Genomic DNA, 20,762 nt, shown 5'->3' with positions numbered 1-20,762 from the left:
ATACTTTTGGCAATACAGATTATACAGACAGACAGAGAGAGAGAGAGAGAGAGAGAGAGAGAGAGAGAGATAATGGGTAGGTTGTGTCAGGAAGGGTATCAAGCTAATTATGCTCTTGGGAAAACACAAAACTTGCAACAAGAGGCATATGTTGGTGGAATAATTGATTGACAGACTGACTGATTGAATATTTATTTCTGGAGTTTTATAATCCTAGCGGCGGCACGGTGGACGACTGGTTAGAGCGTCAGCCTCACAGTTCTGAGGACCCGGGTTCAATCCCCAGCCCCGCCTGTGTGGAGTTTGCATGTTCTCCCCGTGCCTGCGTGGGTTTTCTCCGGGCACTCCGGTTTCCTCCCACATCCCAAAAACATGCATTAATTGAAGACTCTAAATTGCCCGTAGGTGTGACTGTGCGTGCGAATGGTTGTTTGTTTGTATGTGCCCTGCGATTGGCTGGCAACCAGTTCAGGGTGTACCCCGCCTCCTGCCCAATGACACCTGGGATAGACTCCAGCACGCCCGCGACCCTAGTGAGGAGAAGCGGCTCAGAAAATGGATGGATGGATGGATGGATATAATCCTAGCCACCAATTGATAACCATGAGAATGGGTTACGGATGCAGAGAAAAAGAAAACAATGTCGACTTCTCTGTAGTTATGAGACTGTTTTCCACACGCTCAACTCCTGCAGTCTGTATTTAATAGAATAGAAGAGCAGCACTTAGGATGCATTAAAACACTAAGATGGTGCATTGTTTTTATGGCATGAGCTCATGCATCTTGGATGTTATTGTCGTGACAGAGCGTGTTTCTGTCTCGCTCATGTTTTGGTAAAGATGGTACGGAAGTTAAAGGTCTTGCATTGAATTCGGTGCCTAATTTTGAGGCTGGTGCAAACACATGACAACAAACTTCAATATTTTTAAAGCTTTGAGCAAAAGAGAGCTTGCAAAGATAGGAATATTAAAGGCTGAAGATTGATCCTTGCGGTACTCCGCATACTAGAGAGAATTGGACTATCAAGATTTGATTGAAGTGTAGGTTTTTTTGCTGGGTGATATTGACAATATGTGGCATTTAAAATATGGGAACTACATACATTTTCTGTAGTTTTTTTGTTTGTTTGTTTTTTTCCCACTGTGCCTTCATGTGCAATAATATTTGAACAATTGAATCGATTGATGTTAGGACAGACGAAACCAAGATCAGCTTTGGAAGAAAAAAGTATGGCGAATGAAAAGAACAGCTTATGATCCAAAGCATAAAACATCATGTGTCAAATATGGTGGAGACACTGTTATGTCACAGGCATGTATGGCATCCAATGGAACAAACTCGCTGGTATTTATTGATATTGAGAATGCTGACAGATGAAACGTGAGGTGCATAGGACAGTGCTCTCCTCACATTTAACCGAATCGTACAGACTGTTAGGATATCTGAATAATAACCCTAAACATCCTGTGGAAGTAATTCAAAATGGATATTTGTAAAATGAACTCTCAGTGCCTTCCGACCATAAATCAAGTAGACATCTGGACATGTTTTAGTACAAGAAGCACACATGTAATCAATAAAAATAATGAATGTTAAATTATTGTACTCTTGCCCATTGTGTATTTCACTAGTTTTTGTTATTCGCGGTGGACAGGAACCAAGCCCTGCTGCCAATAGAGAAAATCTTCAAGTAATTGATGTTCACCCAAAAAGATTTGCAAGAGATGCCAGATGTTAGACAAGCACTACTTTTCTATTAGACAAAGCTATGACCTGACTAAATGGAGCTTCTCACCTCAACAGCATTGTTCATTGGCCCCAAGATGCCACAAGACGGTACTAAAGTAATATTTTTAGATTCAGCATGGCTTTGGCCTGACCACAAAAAAAAGCAAATAGATGACTTTTTCAGCACATACTGTAACAGAGGATAGGGTCTCCCCCCAAAAAAACTACCTATTAGGTGAAATTGTTAGTGCCGAACGACAAATGTGCGGGGGTTCACTGTATTTCAAATGCATTGAGAAGGTGCTGTAAAGGGGGAGAATTATAAAACTGATGTCATTGTCCATAACTGTACCTTTGCAGCACAATGGCTGAAAGGAGGGAATCCTCGAAACCACAGGAAAGTTTCCACAGCCAATAAAATGTACTGTCCCACTTTGTCTCCCCCATCTAAGACCAATATGTTACCTCTTAACAATTGATTTGCCCTCTGCTACTTAAACTGTGTCCATTATGTAATGCAGAGTCATCAGTTGTGTACCACACTTACCTTTGTTGGCCCTTAAGCATGCTGACAAACACGTTCAAACAATGTGAGTTGCTATGCACATGGATGTAAGGCGGAGTGTTACGGCAGCCGCGACATGCCTGCTGTGCGTATGTGCAGTACTTTAAACAAGGCGCCGTTTATCAGGCACGTTAAATGTGTTTTAAGCGCCACAGTATTGACAAGCGGGCTCATTCACTGTTAAGTGCTGTTCATATATCCCAAGCGTCAGCGGATATGGATCATCGCTTGTTTCTTTTACAGCTTTGCATCCTCGAAATGACTGAGCAAATAAAGACGGAGAAGTGGAGACTATCAAACCTTCCAAACACACACACACACACACACACACACACACACACACACACACACACCCGCACGCGGGCGCACACGCACACACACAGGTGAGAGGAGATGGTGGTGGGTTACCACCACGAGCAATGGAGGCTAGTTGTGGATCATGTGAGGGGATCAATGCTTATTATCATCAGCCAGCAGCATGTGGTGGAATTCTACTTCAAATTTGCATCTTTTTGCTTCGATTGTTTCTAATGAGTCTGGCTTGTAACTGCTGATGTCTACACTCCAAGCTGCCTTGTCAGATTCTTTTTTTTAAACGTCATCACCCAGTCTTATATTAAGTCTATTTTTGTTTGCACAATATCCAATGAGATGCCATGACGGGATTGGGTGGCATGGAAATTATTGCTATTGTAGTTGTTGCGGGGATGTTTTATTTTGTGCTTAAACAGTTTGGGATGTGTGACCCTTTGATGCAGGAAGGTAAGACATGCATGCTGCCTCTGAGGTTTATGTTATCAACTAGCAAGAACTGCATCAAAAAATACTGTCGTTACAAATATAATAATGCCTGCAAGGTATTCAATTACAAGAACGTTTGTTATTGTGGTTGTAATCTGTTGTGGCAAAACTGCGCTACTCATACTGAGAGCTGTTTGTAATATTTTGCCACCCCTTTTCAACTATACACATTATTAGATACAGCTCTCAGTATGATGCAGCGTAGTTCTACACTACTGCAAACTACAAAATAATAAACATACTGTATTGTTAAATTAGGTCAATCCTATATTTAAATGCGTTGCTCCTCTATTTTCATCATCTCAATCTCTCCCCCGGTCTTGTCTTTTCCCACTTTCCATTTGTGTTGCACTCTTTGTAAAGATGGTGAGTACGTACCTGTATATTAATGTTATAATGATATAATGTTTCGGCACTTTTGACACAATCCTCCCTTTTCATAGTGGACATTTTGGATTCTACATAACTCACAGTGGAGACACTTATCAAAAATAAAATGTCTAGAATATGGCGTTGTAAAGAGAAAATAGCATGGAATTAATTATTTTTGCCATGTTGTGTAGGTGTCAATTCTTAGAGTCATAAATGAGAATAATCCGCAGTACTTGGAACTAAGAAGAAAATTAACTTAGAATCCTATATCCAAAGTGTCCAAAATGAAAGGCTGTTAAACCTGCTCTGAATAGCTGCTGATTTCTATTGCACAGCAAATGTTAGGAGCTTTTTTCCCAGCATTTTCTTCCCTATTATTTTGACTTGACACTGTATGTTCGTCACACTTTTCTTCATGTCACCCCCCCCCCCCCCCCCCCCCCCCCCGTTCCCTATGTTTTGCATCCAGATGGAAAGCATTAAATTCTTTTGCTTTCCATCTCTCTGGTAGATTCTTTCTTTGTCCTGTTTTTCCCGTTCTTGTTGCCATGTCTTCATGTCCCCCCTTCAGCTTGTTTTTCCTTCCTTTCCCCTCCCTCTGGCAGACAGCAGCGACAGTGACCTCGAGCTCTCCATGGTACGTCATCAACCCGAGGGCCTTGAGCAGCTCCAGGCGCAGACTCAGTTCACCAGGAAGGAACTTCAGTCCCTTTACAGAGGCTTCAAAAATGTAAGAAAACTAATGAACGGACAACAATCAGGGGCGGGCTTACCATTAGACAAACACGCGCAATTGCTTGTGTCCCCCTAACGTCTCATGAAAGCTTACTGATACAGTTGTCTTCAATTTAAATAAACTATTATTTATTTCACTGTACAAGATTGTCCATCCATCCATCCATTTTCTAAAAATAACAAAATGCCTAATCCATTATGATTGTTTCAAGCGCGCCCCTCTACTTCGTCATGCAATGGACCATTCCATCTTTTTAGTGTGCATGTGTAAACTTGATTCAGAAAGAGGGAAGCATGATGAAAAGGAGAGGGGGGGGGAATAGTTTTCATCAAAACTACCAAAGGTTTCTACCTTTTTCACCTTGAGACCAAATCTGCGTAACCTACAATAGCAAGAGCCAGGTGCTCTTGCCAGTAGATGTAGCACTGCTGTCAGTGTCAACCGAGGAGGATACAATGAAGATGTTTATCACAAAGATATGAGTATGAAAAGGGAGCAGTAAATGGTCAAGATGAGATGAGTTACTTGTTAGATAAAAATCCTCAAGAAGGATTTTAGGGACTTTATCTAGCTCAGGAAATTTTCTTAAATTCACACTTGGATTATAAACATTAATATTCAAAATGTTTGCGGTACACGCATGGACCACGGCCTGTTCCGTTCTTTAATCCAGCCCAACGAGCATTTAAAATATCAAGACGCCTGTGATATTTACATTGGTTGCATACTTTTAGCTGTTTTTTCCAACAATTGGTTAATTGATTATCCCTCATGCTACATTGTGAGTCAAATTTACCCATGTTAAAGTTTATAGCTCTTTGAAAAAGTATCTGAAAAATGTAAAAGAAAAAATATTTTGCCCTGTTCTTTGCTTCATTTTGTTATATATTTTTAAAAAAGATTTTAAGATTTACATGCTATATATCATAGGTGTCAAACATAAGGCCCGGGGGCCAGATGCGGCCCGCCACATCATTTTATGTGGCCCGCAAAATCAAATCATGCTCGTCAACTTCTGTGATTTTTGCTAAAATCTGCCCAAATTCCAAATTGTCATAATAATAAACAATAATGTTGAGATATTGCATTGTTATGTTACCAAATCCTTCTTCTACAGTAACTTAAACAATACTTGAACAAACTATTATCCTTGTCTTCTGATTTCAAAACTAGTTATCCCTCAATTTGTTGTGTAATGGTAATAATATGATTTTGTGATTGAACATTTATATGGTTTCACTGTTCTAACCGCCCTCTGAGGGGAATCAGAACTACGATGCGGCCCGAGCCAAAAATGAGTTAGACACCCCTGCTATATATAATGACCCATCAGTGACACAAGTGGCTAAATGGAGGGGAAATGTCTCATATATACACTTTTTTTCAGTTGTTGATTTTTTTTTCTGGAATTTTCCATCATTAAGAGAAACAATTATTTAAAAATAAATGGTTGAACATGAATCAGGTCACATGAACCCATATATGTTTGTGCTGTCCTAGAGGGGAAAAAAATTATAATATAATGTTCGTAAAATAAAAAAATACATACTGCATATACATGTAGCCTTTTTATCTTAAACACATCTTGGAATGTCCCGAATGTTTGCCCGCCCCAGCTTTAAAATGTTAAATGTTTATTAAATTATATATTTTTTTTGGTGCACGTTCACTACAACGCTGAGTTTGAGCTCTCACGTGATTTATACTGTCCGCTGTGGGTGCTAATACATACTGGGAGTTGGAGGTTTTAGACCACTTTAAAGGAGGTAAATTGCAATTAAAGTGGAGACGAAGATTACAAGTCAGCTTTGCCAATGCCATCTAAATACATTAAGGATGCGTGTCATGAGTTGTGGTCAGGAATCATCGCTGTAAGCAAAACCATGTTGCTTGTACAGTGGAACATCTAATGTCCAACACAATCTGTACTAAGATGCCTATGTTTTTGGTTAGCGATGTGTCCGCTGCATGTGGCGCATACACAGATCCGCAACACTAATTGACCATTGCGCTCACTTTTTTTTAGACTCAAAAAATAGAAACTCCCTTGCTGCGCCTCTAGTCCTCATGGCAACTAAAAGCGTTTCCCTTTTTAGGCACATCCCACAATCGAGGGGGACGGGGTGAGCAGTGGCTGAGACAGGACCGCCCTATCAAAACAGGCTCATTCCAGCAAGGGTCTTAAAAAAGGGGGTAAAGTGTTAGTAAAGTAAGGGGAGGATGGGTGGATGGGGGGGGGCGTAAGAAAAGTTTTCATTGCCCACCATGACTGGTTTGAATAACCCCTACAAGGTGCATAAAAATGCAATATCTCAACATTATTGTTTATTATTATGACAATTTGGAATTTGGGTACAGATTTTAGCAAAAATCACGGAAGCTGACGAGCATGATTTGCTTTCGCGGGCCAGATAAAATGATGCGACGGCCCGCATCTGGCCCCCGGGCCTTGAGTTTGACACCAACGTTTTATGGTATTAATATAATCAATTTTGAAGAGCAGCGTCAGTTACTCGCAGGTTTTTACTATTTGTGGCAGGTCTCAGTCCCTATCCCCTGGCAGTAGCTGGGGTTTACTGTATTACCATACAGACGGGACAGAAGTGTGTCTCCCTTCCCCTTTATCACAAAACTTGGGGCAGCAGGGTGAGTAGCGGTAAGCATGTCTGCCTCACAGTCGAGGGGTTCTGGGTTTAAATCTCATCTCGTCGCCCTCCTGCGTGGAGCTTTCTCTGGGTACTCCGACTTCCCCCCACATTCCAAAAAACATGTTAGTTATCCATAGGTGTAAATGTGAGTGTGAATGGTTGTTTGTGCCTTTGTGCCCTTTGATTGGCTGGCTACCAGTCCAGGGTATACTTGTACTCTGTATGAACCTAAATGAACTGTCAGTGCCTTCCCATCAGAAAACCAAGCAGACATCTGGATATGTTTTAGTACAAGACGCACACATAATGGAACAATTTTTACAAGAATAATTGAACATTTGATTGTTATACCCCCCCCCCCCCCCCCCTTGTGTTCACTTGTAGTTATTCATTCCTATTCCCCAACAGGAATGTCCCAGTGGGCTTGTGGATGAAGAAACATTCAAGACCATTTACTCACAGTTCTTCCCTCAAGGAGGTAAACATGATGATAAATGCCAGTTTTGAATTTAGTTTGCATCATTCTGAGAGTTGTTTCAATTTTTTTTTTATTAGATTGTGCAACATAACACAACTTCATCCTTTTTTTGTGCCTCGCTCCCCAGATGCCACCATGTATGCGCATTTCTTGTTTAATGCCTTCGACTTGGACAGAAGCGGCGCCATCCGATTCGAGGCGCGTTCACCGCCACTCGCCTTGCTATCAGATCGACTGCTATTTGCAATTTGGAAAACATTTATCAGCGAACTGAATTACCTTCACAGGACTTTGTACTGGGCTTGTCTGTGCTGCTTCGAGGTTCGGTGACGGAGAAGCTGCGCTGGGCCTTTAATCTCTATGATATCAACAAGGACGGCTACATCACGAAGGAGGTTGACGCAACTTCTACCGAGTGTGAGAAATATGGAGTCAAAACACTGTCACTTGAGTTTCAGCATTGAAAATATATGTAATATTACACGTGACAATCCACACAAGGCACATGAAGTTGAAGCTGGAAAAAAAATATATCAGTTGAAACTCAGAAAGTTGAAACCAAAAAAACCAAAACAAAACAAAAACTCATGAAGTTGAAACTGAAATCAAATCAAAGGGGAAACTCAAGAAGCCGAAACACTAAAAACATAAAGGCTGTCACTGAAAAATTAACATGAAGGGGAAATCTGAAGACTGACGTCCAAATATCAAATCCATCCATCCATCCATCCATTTTCTGAGCCGCTTCTCCTCACAAGGGTCGCGGGCGTGCTGGAGCCTATCCCAGCTACCATCGGGCAGGAGGCGGGGTACACCCTGAACTGGTTGCCAGCCAATCGCAGGGCACATAAAAAACAAACAACCAGTCGCACTCACATTCACACTTACGGGCAATTTAGAGTCTCCAATTCATGCCTGTTTTTGGTACGTGGGAGGAAACCGGCGTGCCCAGAGAAAACCCACGCAGGCACGGGGAGAACATGCAAACGCCACACAAGCGGGGCCGGATTGAACTGCGGTCCTCAGAACTGAGAGGCTGACGCTCTAACCAGTGGGCCACCGTGCGGCCTATCAAAATACAATATTTATATATTTTGTTTCGAAGTGATAAATATTTTGTTTCAGTGGGACTTCTGTGTAATTGTTTATTTTTTTTTCTGAAATGGCAAAAAAAAAATTCAATGCCAAAATGGAATGGCAGTGTTATGGCTCCAGAGGGGAACACCTACGACTGTTGTGACTTCTTGAGTCATGCTTGTTTCATTTCTTGCAGGACATGTTGGCAATAATGACATCCATTTATGACATGATGGGCAGGTACACCTTACCGAGTGTACGAGAAGATTCCCCCTATGAACATGTGGAGAAATTCTTCCAGGTACCCTGTCTGTTTGGTCAAATTGTTGTTTTTAATAAATACACGAAAGCAAACATTTTCCAGAAAATGGATCGGAACCGAGACGGAGCGGTGACGATTGATGAATTCATAGAAACCTGTCAAAAGGTAAACCCAGAACAAAAGTCACAATTCGGACCAGGGCGCATTACACTTACTTACTTTTCTGTCTTTGGAACAGGATGAGAGTATTATGTCTTCCATGCAACTCTTTGAGAACGTCATCTAGCTTCAGGAGGAGGAACTGCAAATGTCTCACCCGAAAGTAAACTTTAGAAATCACCACAGTTTAAAAAAAATTCTTATTTCCTCATATAATGGCTGTATTCAACTGCAGAGAGATTAGAAATCAGGTGCATTATGGTAGAGACTTTGACTTTGTGAAATTATATTCGATTTTGTATCATTTTCTTCACAACTAAATAATGACATGATGGATGGATGGATGGATATATTACATTATAATACGTATTATAATGAATATGTATTGCAGCACTTAAAGGTGGTTAGTATGTCTTATTCCCACTTCTAAGGTTGTAGGTTTGAATCTAGGCTCAGGCCCTGGTGTGGCGTTAGCATTTTCTCTTTGTGATTGTGTGGGTTCTCTCTCTTTACTCCAACTTCCTCCCGCGTTCCAAAAACATCTTTTGAGGACAAGATTGAAAACTCAAAATTTTCCATAGATATGAATGCTTGTTTATCTATTTGTGCGCTGCGATTGGCTGGTGACCAGTCCAGGGTGTAGCCCGCCTCTCAAAGTCAGCTGGGATAGACTCTAGCTCACTTGAGCCCTTAATACCTTAATGAGGACAAGCGCAATTGAAAATAGATTAAAGGCTGTACTGTATTATATTACAGTCTGTGTAATAATAAATACATACAGTGTTCCCACACATATTCCAATTCCTTTGCTGCCGTTTTGTGGCATCTTTGTGCCAAGGAACTATGTTGAAGTGAGGGAAGGCGTTTCATTAAATCTAGCCATAGCCCTATCTAATAGAAAAGTAGTGCTTTGCCGCACTCTTCTAGCAGCTATAGGCAATTATAAACCTTTTTGGAAGGGGCATCATTTACTCACATTTTGACAATAACGGGGGAACACTGTATGTATTATTCTATATTGTATTAACTTTTATAAGCTCAATTCTGCATCAACATCAGCTTTACAGATTCCACGTGCTGTGCAATGTGTTTTGGTGAAGACATCTATCGTGACACCAAGTGATATCAGATGTGTTATAATAGAGCTTAAAAAAGTGTTGTCCAATTCAGAGGTGGGTAGTCACGCGCTACATTTACTCAAGTAATACTTTCAATAAACTGTATTTGTCAAAGTACTTTAAATGCACCATACTTTTTAATTTTACTTAAGTATTTAAGTGAAGAAGGATTGATATTTTTACTCCGTTACAATGATCGACATGCCGTTCGCTACTTTTATTTATCCATTCTTGCGTGTGCGCATCTATTTTTAGACTCCATTTTCGACTTCCACATAGGGCGCCTGTTGCGCCAATACTAATGTCATTTGACTCCAATTCACCAATCAGACGACACAAGGCAGTCACATGACACCGCACGTAACCTCCGCGAGCCAATCATTTGTGAAAAGAAAAAAAAACAGCAGCGCGAGCGTGTTTACTTTACAGACTCCAAAAAACAACAGCTTTGTCATGCAGCTCTTCAATTGCGACTGCCCAACTTGAATATTTCAGCCCACTTATAACTTGCGAAAACACCATGTGGTAAGTTGCAGATGTTTCTTTTGTTGTTTTGGCAGTAATGTGGAAAAATTGATATGGTGTCGCACACGCACACACAATAACTAGGTTTGTTCAGCAAACAGCTTCTTCATCAAGTAATTTCAGTGAATAAAGAAAATAATGTTTCTGTAGGGCCCAATGCATGTGTTGTTCTTTTTTGGGCAGTTAAAAATTTAAATGGTGGCAGATCTGTGTCGACTCCCGTCAATTATATATTTTTTTATTTTATTTGATGTTCATGCTCCGATTTATAAAAAAAAATAATAAACTGAAAAAAAGAAGTTAATCACAATTTACTCTTTACTTGAGTATTGAGTACTTTCTTACTCTTACTCAAGTAAGTATTTGGATGACTACTTTTACTTTACTTTTACTTGAGTCATATTATTCTCAAGTAACAGTACTCTTACTTGAGTACAATATTTGGCTACTCTACCCACCTCTGGTCCAATTTGAGGTGCTGCATTTTAAGAGCGCAGACAGCTATTTGACGAAATATGGTAAACACTGATCTATGCAAAGAAATAGTAGTCCGATCACCTGACGTGTAAATGTCTTGTAGCATGACTGCACAAAACGTAGCGCCCAGCTGGGGGAGCATGAATGCCGAATGCATTGAAACCACGCGATACCCAACGCAAACAGCGACGTCAACATGGCTTTTGACGAAGGTTAAAGCTACAATGCTCTTTCTTACTGTTTGATTCCTTGATTCTGAGTTCATTTTTACAGATTAATTTCAGAATGGAATGATGCTGACGGTAGGGTTTTGTTGGCAACATGGGCCAATTGTCCACACAGCAAAGAAAGGACAGGGAGACTTGGCACGAACAAGGTCAGAAGTCAGACACACAAAACAGCACGATAAGGACTATGAGTTCATGTACAGAGGGTTCCTCGGTTTACAACGGTCCCGACATACGATGTTTTGAGGTTCCGAATGGCGCAGAATGAACTAGTTTGCACAGCAGCGTAAGAATACGTTGTCAAGCCTCGCAAGAAGGCAAAATCAGTCATCACCTGACTTAGGTCTTTTCATTTGATTGTTTTATATACTACACAGTAGACAAATATTTACTGTAATCATGACGTCACTAATGCCATAGCACAGGTTAGTGTTCTGACTTACATATTTACTTAATTCGGGTTACCTTGCCGCCGTAGGAACAGAACTCCGTCGTAAACTGAGGACACCCTGTACTGGTTAATTTTGGAGTATCATTTTGACCTAGTAGGACAACCAAGCTTTTTTCCCCCCCGCTACAGCGCCATTTAGTGCCATCTACGTCCTGCATCTGATATGTGTGAAATTTGTGTGTTGAGTGTCAACCTGCAAAAATAAATCTTTGTGCACTAACCTGAAATTACATCTCTTTGTCCACTTCTAGTACACTACACAAGATAGAATGCTAATTTTTACAATAATATTGGAGGAGATGGCGGCACAGTGGTCGACTGGTTAGCACATCCGCCTCACAGTTCTGAGGACCCAGGTTCAAATCCGGCGCTTGCATGTTCTCCCCGTGCCTGCGTGGGTTTTTTCCGGATGCTCCGGTTTCCTCCCACAGCCCAAAAACATGCACGGTATGTTAATTGAAGATTCGAAATCGCCCGTAGGTGCGATTGGGAGTGTGAATGGTTGTTTATTAAATGTGCCCTGCGATTGGCTCGCAACCAGTTGAGGGCGTACCCCGCCTCCGGCCCGCAGTTAGCTGTGATAGGCTCCAGTATTCCCGCAACCTTAGTGAGGATAAGCGGTGTAGAAAATGGATGGATGGCTATGAGAGGAGACTTTATTAAAAATGTACTTTTTATTGTGTGTTCTACCCCTAGTTATCAGGTTGACGATATAATGGATAATACAATATACCAGGTGAGATGAGTGCTGGCTCACTTTCATGAAACAAGGCCACCATCTCAAATGGCCTGATTTCAGCAAGACAAGAGAGAGGATGTGTAAAGTGTGGTGTAATTCTTGATTCTTGGGGGTATCTGACGAAAGCTCGTCACATTAAGACACCTGTAAAATGTGGAGAAATAATGCATAAAATATAAAACTGAAAATATTCCATCGGATTCGATTGGGTAAAAAGCTGTCAAATACAAAAATAACCGACCTTTGGCCAGTCTATGTTGGGACAAAGGAGCTTCACATGGTAAAATGATGTGCACAAGTGTGTGTGTGTGTCTGTTGCCAATTTCCCCTCAAATGGAACGCGATATGAAGCAACACTGCAAGGAGAAGGAAATAAAAGGCATAGCTTTGTGATGTCATAGGACAAAATGTCTGTTAACAATTATGTCTTTTGTTCTACATCCTCTGGACGCTCTTACTTTCTTGAGCAAAACATGCTGTGGAAACACAGCTCTGGTTATTCAAGTCATTGCTGTCTGCTGTGTTCTGTAGGATGAATCACAGGCCCTGAAGCCACTCAAGCCTTCGCTCAATGTGATTACAAAGAAAGTGCATGTCAACCAACCAGCTTGTGATTTGTCAGTGGGTTATACAGTGGATAAAGGAAGTGAATACACCCCTGTTTAAAAACCGTACCACTTTTTTGTGATTTAAAGAAAAGTCAACAACATAAATGGTCCAAATCAACAAAAGAACAGCATCACCAGAAACATGTACCGCCAGAGCCTAGACCTAAAGGTGTAGATCTATCTCAAGGATGGTCAGAAGAAATGGACAGCACCTGAGTTAAATATATGAGTGTCACAGTAAAGGGTCTGAATACTTATGGCTGTGTGATATTTCATCCATCCATCCATTTTCAACACCGCTTATCCTGGTTAGGGTCGCGGGGCGCTGGCGCCTATCCCAGCTATCTTCGGGCGAAAGGCGGACCACACCCTGAACTGGACGCCAGTCAGTCGCAGGGCACATATAGATAGACACGGACAACCATTCGCACTCACATTCACACCGTCACTGAGTGGGAACTGAAGCCACGCTGCCCGCAGCAAAGTCAGGCGAGTGTACCACGACACCATCAGTGACTTGTGTGATATTTCAGTTTTTCTTTTTTAATAAATCTGCAAACATTTCACCAATTCCGTTTTTTTCTGTCACTTTCATGTGCTGTGTGTACATTAATGAGGAAAAAAAATGAACTTAAATGATTTTAGCAAATATGACACAGAGGGAAAAATTAAAGGGGGTCTGAATACTTTCTGTACCGACTGTAAGTAAGAGTTCACATGAAAAGTAGTCAACTTGTAATTTGTAATTGGTTGTAAACAGTCTTTTTATGAAAAAGCAAATTTTTACAAATACATTTTGAATTCAACTTGAATTACCCTCACTTGCGCTGTGATCTAGTGGTTAGCACGACTGCCTCATATTTCTGAGGTTGGGAGTTCAACTCACTCTAATGAGAACAAGTGATAAAGAAAACTGATGCAGGGAAGAAATTACACTTTATACAATATAGACTACATATTACAGTCCCATTCCCATTAAAATGATTGGAATCCTGTGACGTCAAAATGTAATGCCCTTGCACAAGGAAGCAGGGTTCAAGGGCATTTACTCTATCATACGTTGAACATCGATCATAATCATAATGTGTGATTAAGAGCTAACCTGACTGCTATAAAAATATGCCACATGTCAGTAGAGTTCCATGTTGTTGACCACAAACAAACACTGGCGTTGCACCATCCTCTGTCTGCATATGTGCTGAATAATGGTGCATGACTGTGTGGGAGGTCAGCAAAAATCATTCAACCTGTACTGTATTCTTCACCTTTGACCAATAGGAACGTCCGGCTTGTCGTGGGGGGAGGGGCTTAGCTCAAGTTGGTATAGAATTAATTATGAAAACACAACCTTCTGGATCCAATGGATCGCCCCATCAGCATCACATCATCAGTGTGGGACCCCACAGAAAGGTAAACACACTATTGTTCTTTTCTGTTTCTTATTTTTGGGGGAGAAAAAAATGCTACTTTTCACAGGTTATTGACAAAGTAACTACACTGTAATTGTGTTAAATTTTTAGTTCTTTTTTTTCATCTTTGGGTAAATAATTGCTGCATAAATCTAAAGAAGGAATTTTTTATTTTTTGACTATTTATATATTTTAATGTATCTTTTTTATAAAACTACAAGGAAATACTGTACTTACCACATCACGCTATAAACCTTTATTATTATTATTATTCATTTTTTATTCACTCTTATTACTTATTTTATTTTATTATTTTACTAAACTACTACTACACAATACTTGGCATTTTAGTTTCAAGATGCAATATTTTTTTAATTTGATTTCTTTAATTTATTTAATTTATGCATCTTTGCTTTTATTTTTGATTTTACTTGCCACATAAGCCTAAAAAAGCCATTTCTTATATTTTTATTTCTCCTTTTAATTTTTTTTTCTCAAACTACGACGTACTTAACAAACTACTACTTTAAATACTTGCCATGTCAGCATAAGGAAGCCATTTTAGTTGTTTTTTTCATATTTATGTATTTTTATTTTTTACTTTGTATTTGTATTTTATTAACTATTACTAGGTTTTATCTTATTTTGTATTGTATTTTATTTTCCTTTTTAACTTTTTTTTAATCAAACTACACCTACGCCTTAAAGGCCCAATAAGTCATTTGTATTCTATTTGTATTTTTCGTGTTCATTTATTCATTTATTTATTAGTGTTGTTCATTCATTCAACCAAATTATGACTATACTAGAGACTGTACATGCCACATGTTTGTTTTTCATTTAATTTTGATGCTTTGATTTTTATTGAATGAATCAAAATAATACTACTACATACTTGCCACATGGGCCTTCAGAAGACATTTTTTGAACTGTTTACTTTTTATTTATTTTTACCAAACTACTACAGTACTACTAATAACTTGCACAAGAATAACCCATTCTTTTTCAGTTTTTATTCTAAGAGAGAGTGAAGAATAATGAAATCTCATCATTTCAGCATTGTTAAAACAATAATATTCAGTATCTTGTGTAGTATTTACTATTGGCTTTGCTCGATGCAGTTTTTCAGGTGTTACGTGCTACAGTAATAGTTATACAGTGTGTTGCTACTGTATTTATTATTATTTATTTATTTATTTATTACATAAACTCTTTGTTTGATGCTTTGTTCGCTTTAGATTAAAGTTCCTAATCTTACTTCTTCTACACCGACAGATCAGACAAATCATCATCAGCTATAACAAAAATATATATATAATGTATAGAAAATTATCAACGTCTTGATCTATGTGCGTGTGTGTGTGTGCGTGTGTGTGTGTGCAGGACCTCCAGAAAGCGATGAGAGGCCTGCAGAAGCTTGTGTCACTGTGGCTTTTGTTGTTGCTCATAGTAGTGCTGTGTCCAGGTGCGCAGTACACATATAGTAAGCGTGGCAGTGGTGCACAAAAAGGCAGCAAGAGCAACAAGGCACCCGCCTCGAAGGGTCACGGCCTCCCCAAGCAGGACCTGAAGTGGGCGGGGGCAGCGGCGGCCGGGATGCTGGGGGGTACGGGCACCGGCTACGGGCCGGGCATCCTCGGGAGGCCCAAGCACGGCTCCAGGGGTCACGCTGGCCAAAAGGCGGCCTCATCTGAGCGCCACTACGGCCAAGGTCAAACGTTTTCCAACCAGTCGAGGTGGAGGGCTTTTCTGAAGGCGGCGGCGGCGCCTGCTCACGTGAGCAACCTCTTCCTCACGCTGGGACACACGCTCACCTTTCTCACTGGGCTCTGCATGAGCACACTTTGACCTCCGTCTCTTGTGAAAATGAAAATAGAATAAATTCCTGCAAATGATATTTCCCTTTGCTTCATGTTGTAAGAGAGGATCCTTAATTCCATTACATAAACTCTTTATATGGCAAGGAACATACTGTATATGTACCGTGATTTGAGATTTATTAAGAGCAGTTTTATCCAACCTTTACTGACAAAAGTAACATATTTTACAGTAGAAAAATCTAATGGCACGACACCATTGGGATTGGGATTTTTGACAGAATTTTATTGATCACGTACACATTCACAGAAAATTATAGCACATCATAGCAGTAGTATCACTTGCTGGAGAAAAAAATAATAATATTGACGCAAATTTTGAGTTCATGTAGCAGTTTCAGAAAGTCCCAAGTATCAAGGAGAAGTACACTTTAGTCCATATGTGAAATACAAACTTGGGGAAAATATCAAACCTAACTTAAATTTGATTTTAACTGAGAAAACCTAATGGTTTGTGAATTAATGGAAGTTAAAAATACATTATTAAAAAAACAATAAAAGAAAATGATCCACTTTTAAGGTTTATTTCACAAGTTACTGGACAATAAATCAATAGTGGGAACTAACAAACCATTCAAATATGAAAAGTGCAGAACAGAGATGAAAAATACCTTTAAATTATATGACAATGGTCTCTGTCAGTCTGTTTACAGTATGCGTTAGTCAAAACACATGTTAAAAGTACTTTAGGGGAACGGAAACTGACTAAAAGCAGCTATGTGTAATTAACAACATTGCAACGGAACAGAACCAATGCAAGTGAAATGACAAATGTCCGCTAAATAGAAACATTATCTCAGTTGTCCATTTCATCATTCATGAACTCGTACTGTACAAGCACAGATGCACGTCAAATGACTGCTGTTGTGGAGGCAGTGATGAGCAAAAACCAGAATGGAGACGTTTGCGTGTAGGAAATTAACTTCCACTGGAAATTACAATACAACGACACGTTTCTCTGGATGATGATAGATTTTTTGGGGGCCAAACAGTTTCCGTGCCTTTATGTGTTGCCATCTCAATCTAATCTGGGGTCTTCGGAATCAGTCGGGCTGGCCCATGTAACCGAAACTACAGTAGCAAGTACGAGATTCCTACTTTTTCTTATGTAAAAACTGTCACTGTCATAACATTTTGACTTGTTTCTCATAACATTGACATTTTTCTCATAATATTATGACTTTATTGTAGTACCATGAATCCCTTTTTCTCATAACATTCCAAATTCATCCTTGTCACATTACAACTTTTGCCCTTATACTGTTGCAAATTTCTTGCAACTTCATTCCTTACTGTATATTACAAATTCAATCTTGCGACTTTTCTCCTTGTAATTTTAGTCTCCCCCCCCCCAGTGTAATCCTGATACTCCTTTGTATATTATGCACCAAATAACACATGGAAAAACATTTGCATCATTGCACGAAAAACAGGTGCTCTATTTACAATATCATGCAAAACCTGTTTGCGCCCAACTGATGAAACAAACCTGATTGCACTGTCATAGGATCTAGAATGTCATAATGAACTAGTATATAAGCTCAAATAAAAAAAATAGAATATGTATTCAGTGCTCAACAACGTGGAGTGCAAATCAAAATGAGTGCTTGTTAGACTAAAGGTTTTAATGCTTTTTCATGAAAATGCACAGGACTCCATCACCCTGGTGTTAGTTTTATGCTGCTATATGCTGTATACTATATATGTAGTATATACTATATACACTATTCCAACAAAAGTTTTGCATATTGGGCTTTTGGGTGAAATTTCAGAATTAACTTCAAATGCATAACAACCTCTTCAGGTGAATTTGATTTGACCATTTCAGTACCTTTTGCACAACTTGCTATTCAATAAGAAGGAGCTGAACAGCAAAATTCGCATGAAAATTGCACGGCAAAATACACAACAGGTTTTTGTCTATCGCTGAAAATTTCCAAGGATGTCTGTCCACTTCTCTGTTTTTCTGTGACTCCTCCAGTGTCTCTGTATCTGGTATCTCTTGGCGAGATACACTTGAGATACATTTGATCAATTGTTCGGCCTCACACTGTCAAAATGTGAACGGCGCGATGAAGAGGACTGCTTCAATACCAATTCAAATTGAACAATCTATTGTTCATTCATGGATAAAAAACATTTTGCCCTTCAGCTCCTTGTTAGAGAACAGAAAGTTGTGTAAAAAGTACTGAAATGTTCAACAGTTGGACAAAAGTTTAGAGAAGGTCAAATGAAGTTCACCTGTAAATGTTAGAGTGCATGTTAAGTTCATCCATGTCACCCGAAAGACGACTATCCATAACATTCAGTGAGTAGTGTATATAGGGATTAACTAAATATGAGCCAGAAGGTGCAAAATTCAAGAAGGTTGCTGACGATATAGGTTACATTGGATCAGCATTACTGTATGAACACGTGCAGCGATAATAGAGGGCCCAATTGTTCTTACTGGAGCAGGAGCACGCTGGACAGTAACATGGAGAGCGACAGGAAAAGCTGCGCCTCGCCAAAGCTCGGCGGCCCACTGCGACCAATCTGGACCTGCTGCTCGGGCTTGCGTTCCTCCAGGAAGCGCTCGGAGTAGACCATGTAATTCTCCACGCAGCGGCGTGCCTTCATCTGCTCCACCAGGGATGGGTAGCCGATCTCCTCGATGCTCACCGTGTCGTCATCGTCCTCTTGGATGCCCCCAGAGGAGTTGTTCTTCCGCTCCTTGAGAAGGTCCGTTCTGTTCATACATCGGGCCATGAAGGCGTCGTAGGTCTCGGCTCTCGGAGGCGGCTTGTAGACGTAATCGCGGCCGAAGTCCTTCTCATCGGTGGAGCGCGAGCCGTAGCGGCGGTACATGTAGTTGTTGTAGTAGTACTCTTCCTCGGGGTTCCGAAACGAAAAGTGCGGTCGGGGGAAGCGCCCCAGTCCGTATCCCACCGCCATCCCGGCCACGGCGCCCACGCCCGCCGCCAGGATGGCCTTCTTGGCAAACCCTGTAGATTTGGGTTTGTAACCCATACTCTGCACCGAACGGGAGAAGGGGGACCCTCCCATTCCGTGACCGCCGTATCCGTAAGCACCCCCACCAATGTGGGGACTCAGAATCCTATTATTCGGGTTCCCTTGGGGGTAGCCGAACGATCCGCCTCGCCCCGGATAACCACCTGCAGCTGGATATTGGTTTGGGTAGCCACCCCTGTTAGGATAGCCCCCTCCAGCTGGGTAGCTCCCCCCGGCTGGGTAGCTCCCTCCAGCCGGGTAGCCACCCCTGTTTGGGTAACCCCCTCCGGCAGCCGGGTACTGATTAGGGTATCCTTGGTTGGTACCACCTCTGCCTGGATTCTGGTTGGGATAACCGCCTCCGGCTGGATAATTTCCCCCTCCGGGGTTCTGGTTGGGGTAGCCACCAGCAGCTGGATTACGGCCCGCAGGGTTCTGGTTGGGATAACCGCCTCCGGCTGGATAATTGCCCCTTCCGGGGTTCTGGTTGGGGTAGCCACCAGCGGCTGGATTACGGCCCGCAGGGTTCTGGTTCGGATAACCGCCTCCGGCTGGATAATTGCCCCTTCCGGGGTTCTGGTTGGGGTAGCCACCAGCGGCTGGATTACGGCCCGCAGGGTTCTGGTTCGGATAACCACCACCGGCTGGATATCTGCCAGGATTGGTTCGACCGGGATTCTGATTAGGGTAACTTCCGCCTCCTGGATAACTCGCCGGGTTTCTGTTTCCCGCCCCCGGGTAACTTCCACCCGAAGGGTACGGATTGGTGTTCCGATTGGAAGTGCTTCCTGGATTTGAGTTGGACGGTTTGGATTGCGAGCCCCGGTTACTCAAAGAGGTGGAAGATCTCCGGCCGCTGCTGCTGCTGCTGCTGCTTCCGCCTCCTCTTCTGGCCCATGTGGATTCCATGTTTAGCAGAATTATGATGAGGAAAGACAGAAACGCCGCCTCGCGCCATCTCTTCATCATGGTCCTAAAAACAAAAACGATTTCATTGAATCTAATTGAATACAACTCAAACAGCAACAAGAATGATAGGCAACGATTGAAGAATCACATCCTATTCTTGTTCTCTAATTGAACACCCAGCAGGGATCGACTTTAACCTGCTAGTATCTAAGCAAACGTCATCCATTGTACTCTCATCAACGTGCTTGACAAAAAAAATGATAAACCCGCGTCTACATTTACAGCTGTGGGCTTAAAGGTCTGTTTTCGTTGAAAAGACATTCGCAACAGGCAATATGCTCAATAGCAATTAACCACGAGAATAAAAATAAGACATGAATAACGGAATTAACTTAGTCGACTTCTCCTCTCGGATCTATATAACATTATTACTGAGTGTACCTTAATAATGTCCCACCGAGGGATGACGGTTAAATGCGGTTCGTCGTCGTTAAATTTGGAGATAAGGCGTTGTTGTCGTCCGTGTGTTCTCCTTTTGCTCCGTTATGTGCTGCGCTGTGAGGGTTGGGGCTTGGGCTGCGGTGCACTCGTTTTACTACACCTCA

General features: G+C 41.2%; 2 protein-coding genes across 6 annotated transcripts in view; one reads left to right on the top strand and one right to left on the bottom strand.

The window, feature by feature from the left end:
- Positions 1-11,851, top strand: part of LOC133490064 (calsenilin-like) — a 75,266-nt gene extending 63,415 nt beyond the window's left edge. The window contains exons 1-8 of one of the 5 annotated variants that reach the window (XM_061799616.1): positions 1,602-3,055; positions 4,072-4,196; positions 7,259-7,328; positions 7,456-7,526; positions 7,616-7,723; positions 8,602-8,706; positions 8,770-8,832; positions 8,906-11,851. In XM_061799616.1, the coding sequence (XP_061655600.1) occupies positions 2,950-3,055; positions 4,072-4,196; positions 7,259-7,328; positions 7,456-7,526; positions 7,616-7,723; positions 8,602-8,706; positions 8,770-8,832; positions 8,906-8,953 (696 nt within the window). In that variant the 5' untranslated portion in view covers positions 1,602-2,949 and the 3' untranslated portion in view covers positions 8,954-11,851. Of the gene's footprint in view, positions 1-1,601; positions 3,056-4,071; positions 4,197-7,258; positions 7,329-7,455; positions 7,527-7,615; positions 7,746-8,601; positions 8,707-8,769; positions 8,833-8,905 lie in introns of those variants that run through there. The other 4 variants (XM_061799615.1, XR_009792098.1, XR_009792099.1 and 1 more) reach the window with 4 other exon arrangements.
- A 4,611-nt stretch (positions 11,852-16,462) lies between these two features.
- prnpb (prion protein b) lies at positions 16,463-20,757 on the bottom strand. The gene is made up of 2 exons (XM_061799463.1): positions 20,599-20,757; positions 16,463-20,221 (listed from the first exon to the last, which is right to left on the bottom strand). The coding sequence occupies exon 2, from the start codon at positions 20,215-20,217 to the stop codon at positions 18,703-18,705; it is 1,515 nt and encodes a 504-aa protein (XP_061655447.1). The 5' UTR covers positions 20,218-20,221; positions 20,599-20,757; the 3' UTR covers positions 16,463-18,702.
- Between the last annotated feature and the right edge of the window lie 5 nt (positions 20,758-20,762).

This window comes from Phyllopteryx taeniolatus, chromosome 15, assembly GCF_024500385.1.
Source record: "Phyllopteryx taeniolatus isolate TA_2022b chromosome 15, UOR_Ptae_1.2, whole genome shotgun sequence".
In the NCBI taxonomy this organism is placed as follows: Eukaryota; Metazoa; Chordata; class Actinopteri; order Syngnathiformes; family Syngnathidae; genus Phyllopteryx; species Phyllopteryx taeniolatus.
This window is presented reverse-complemented; position numbering and strand designations above follow the sequence as displayed.

What these genes read in the sequence shown, in the direction of transcription:
- prnpb (XM_061799463.1), bottom strand. Translation starts at nt 20,217, where the DNA reads ATGATGAAGAGATGGCGCGAGGCGGCGTTTCTGTCTTTCCTCATCATA.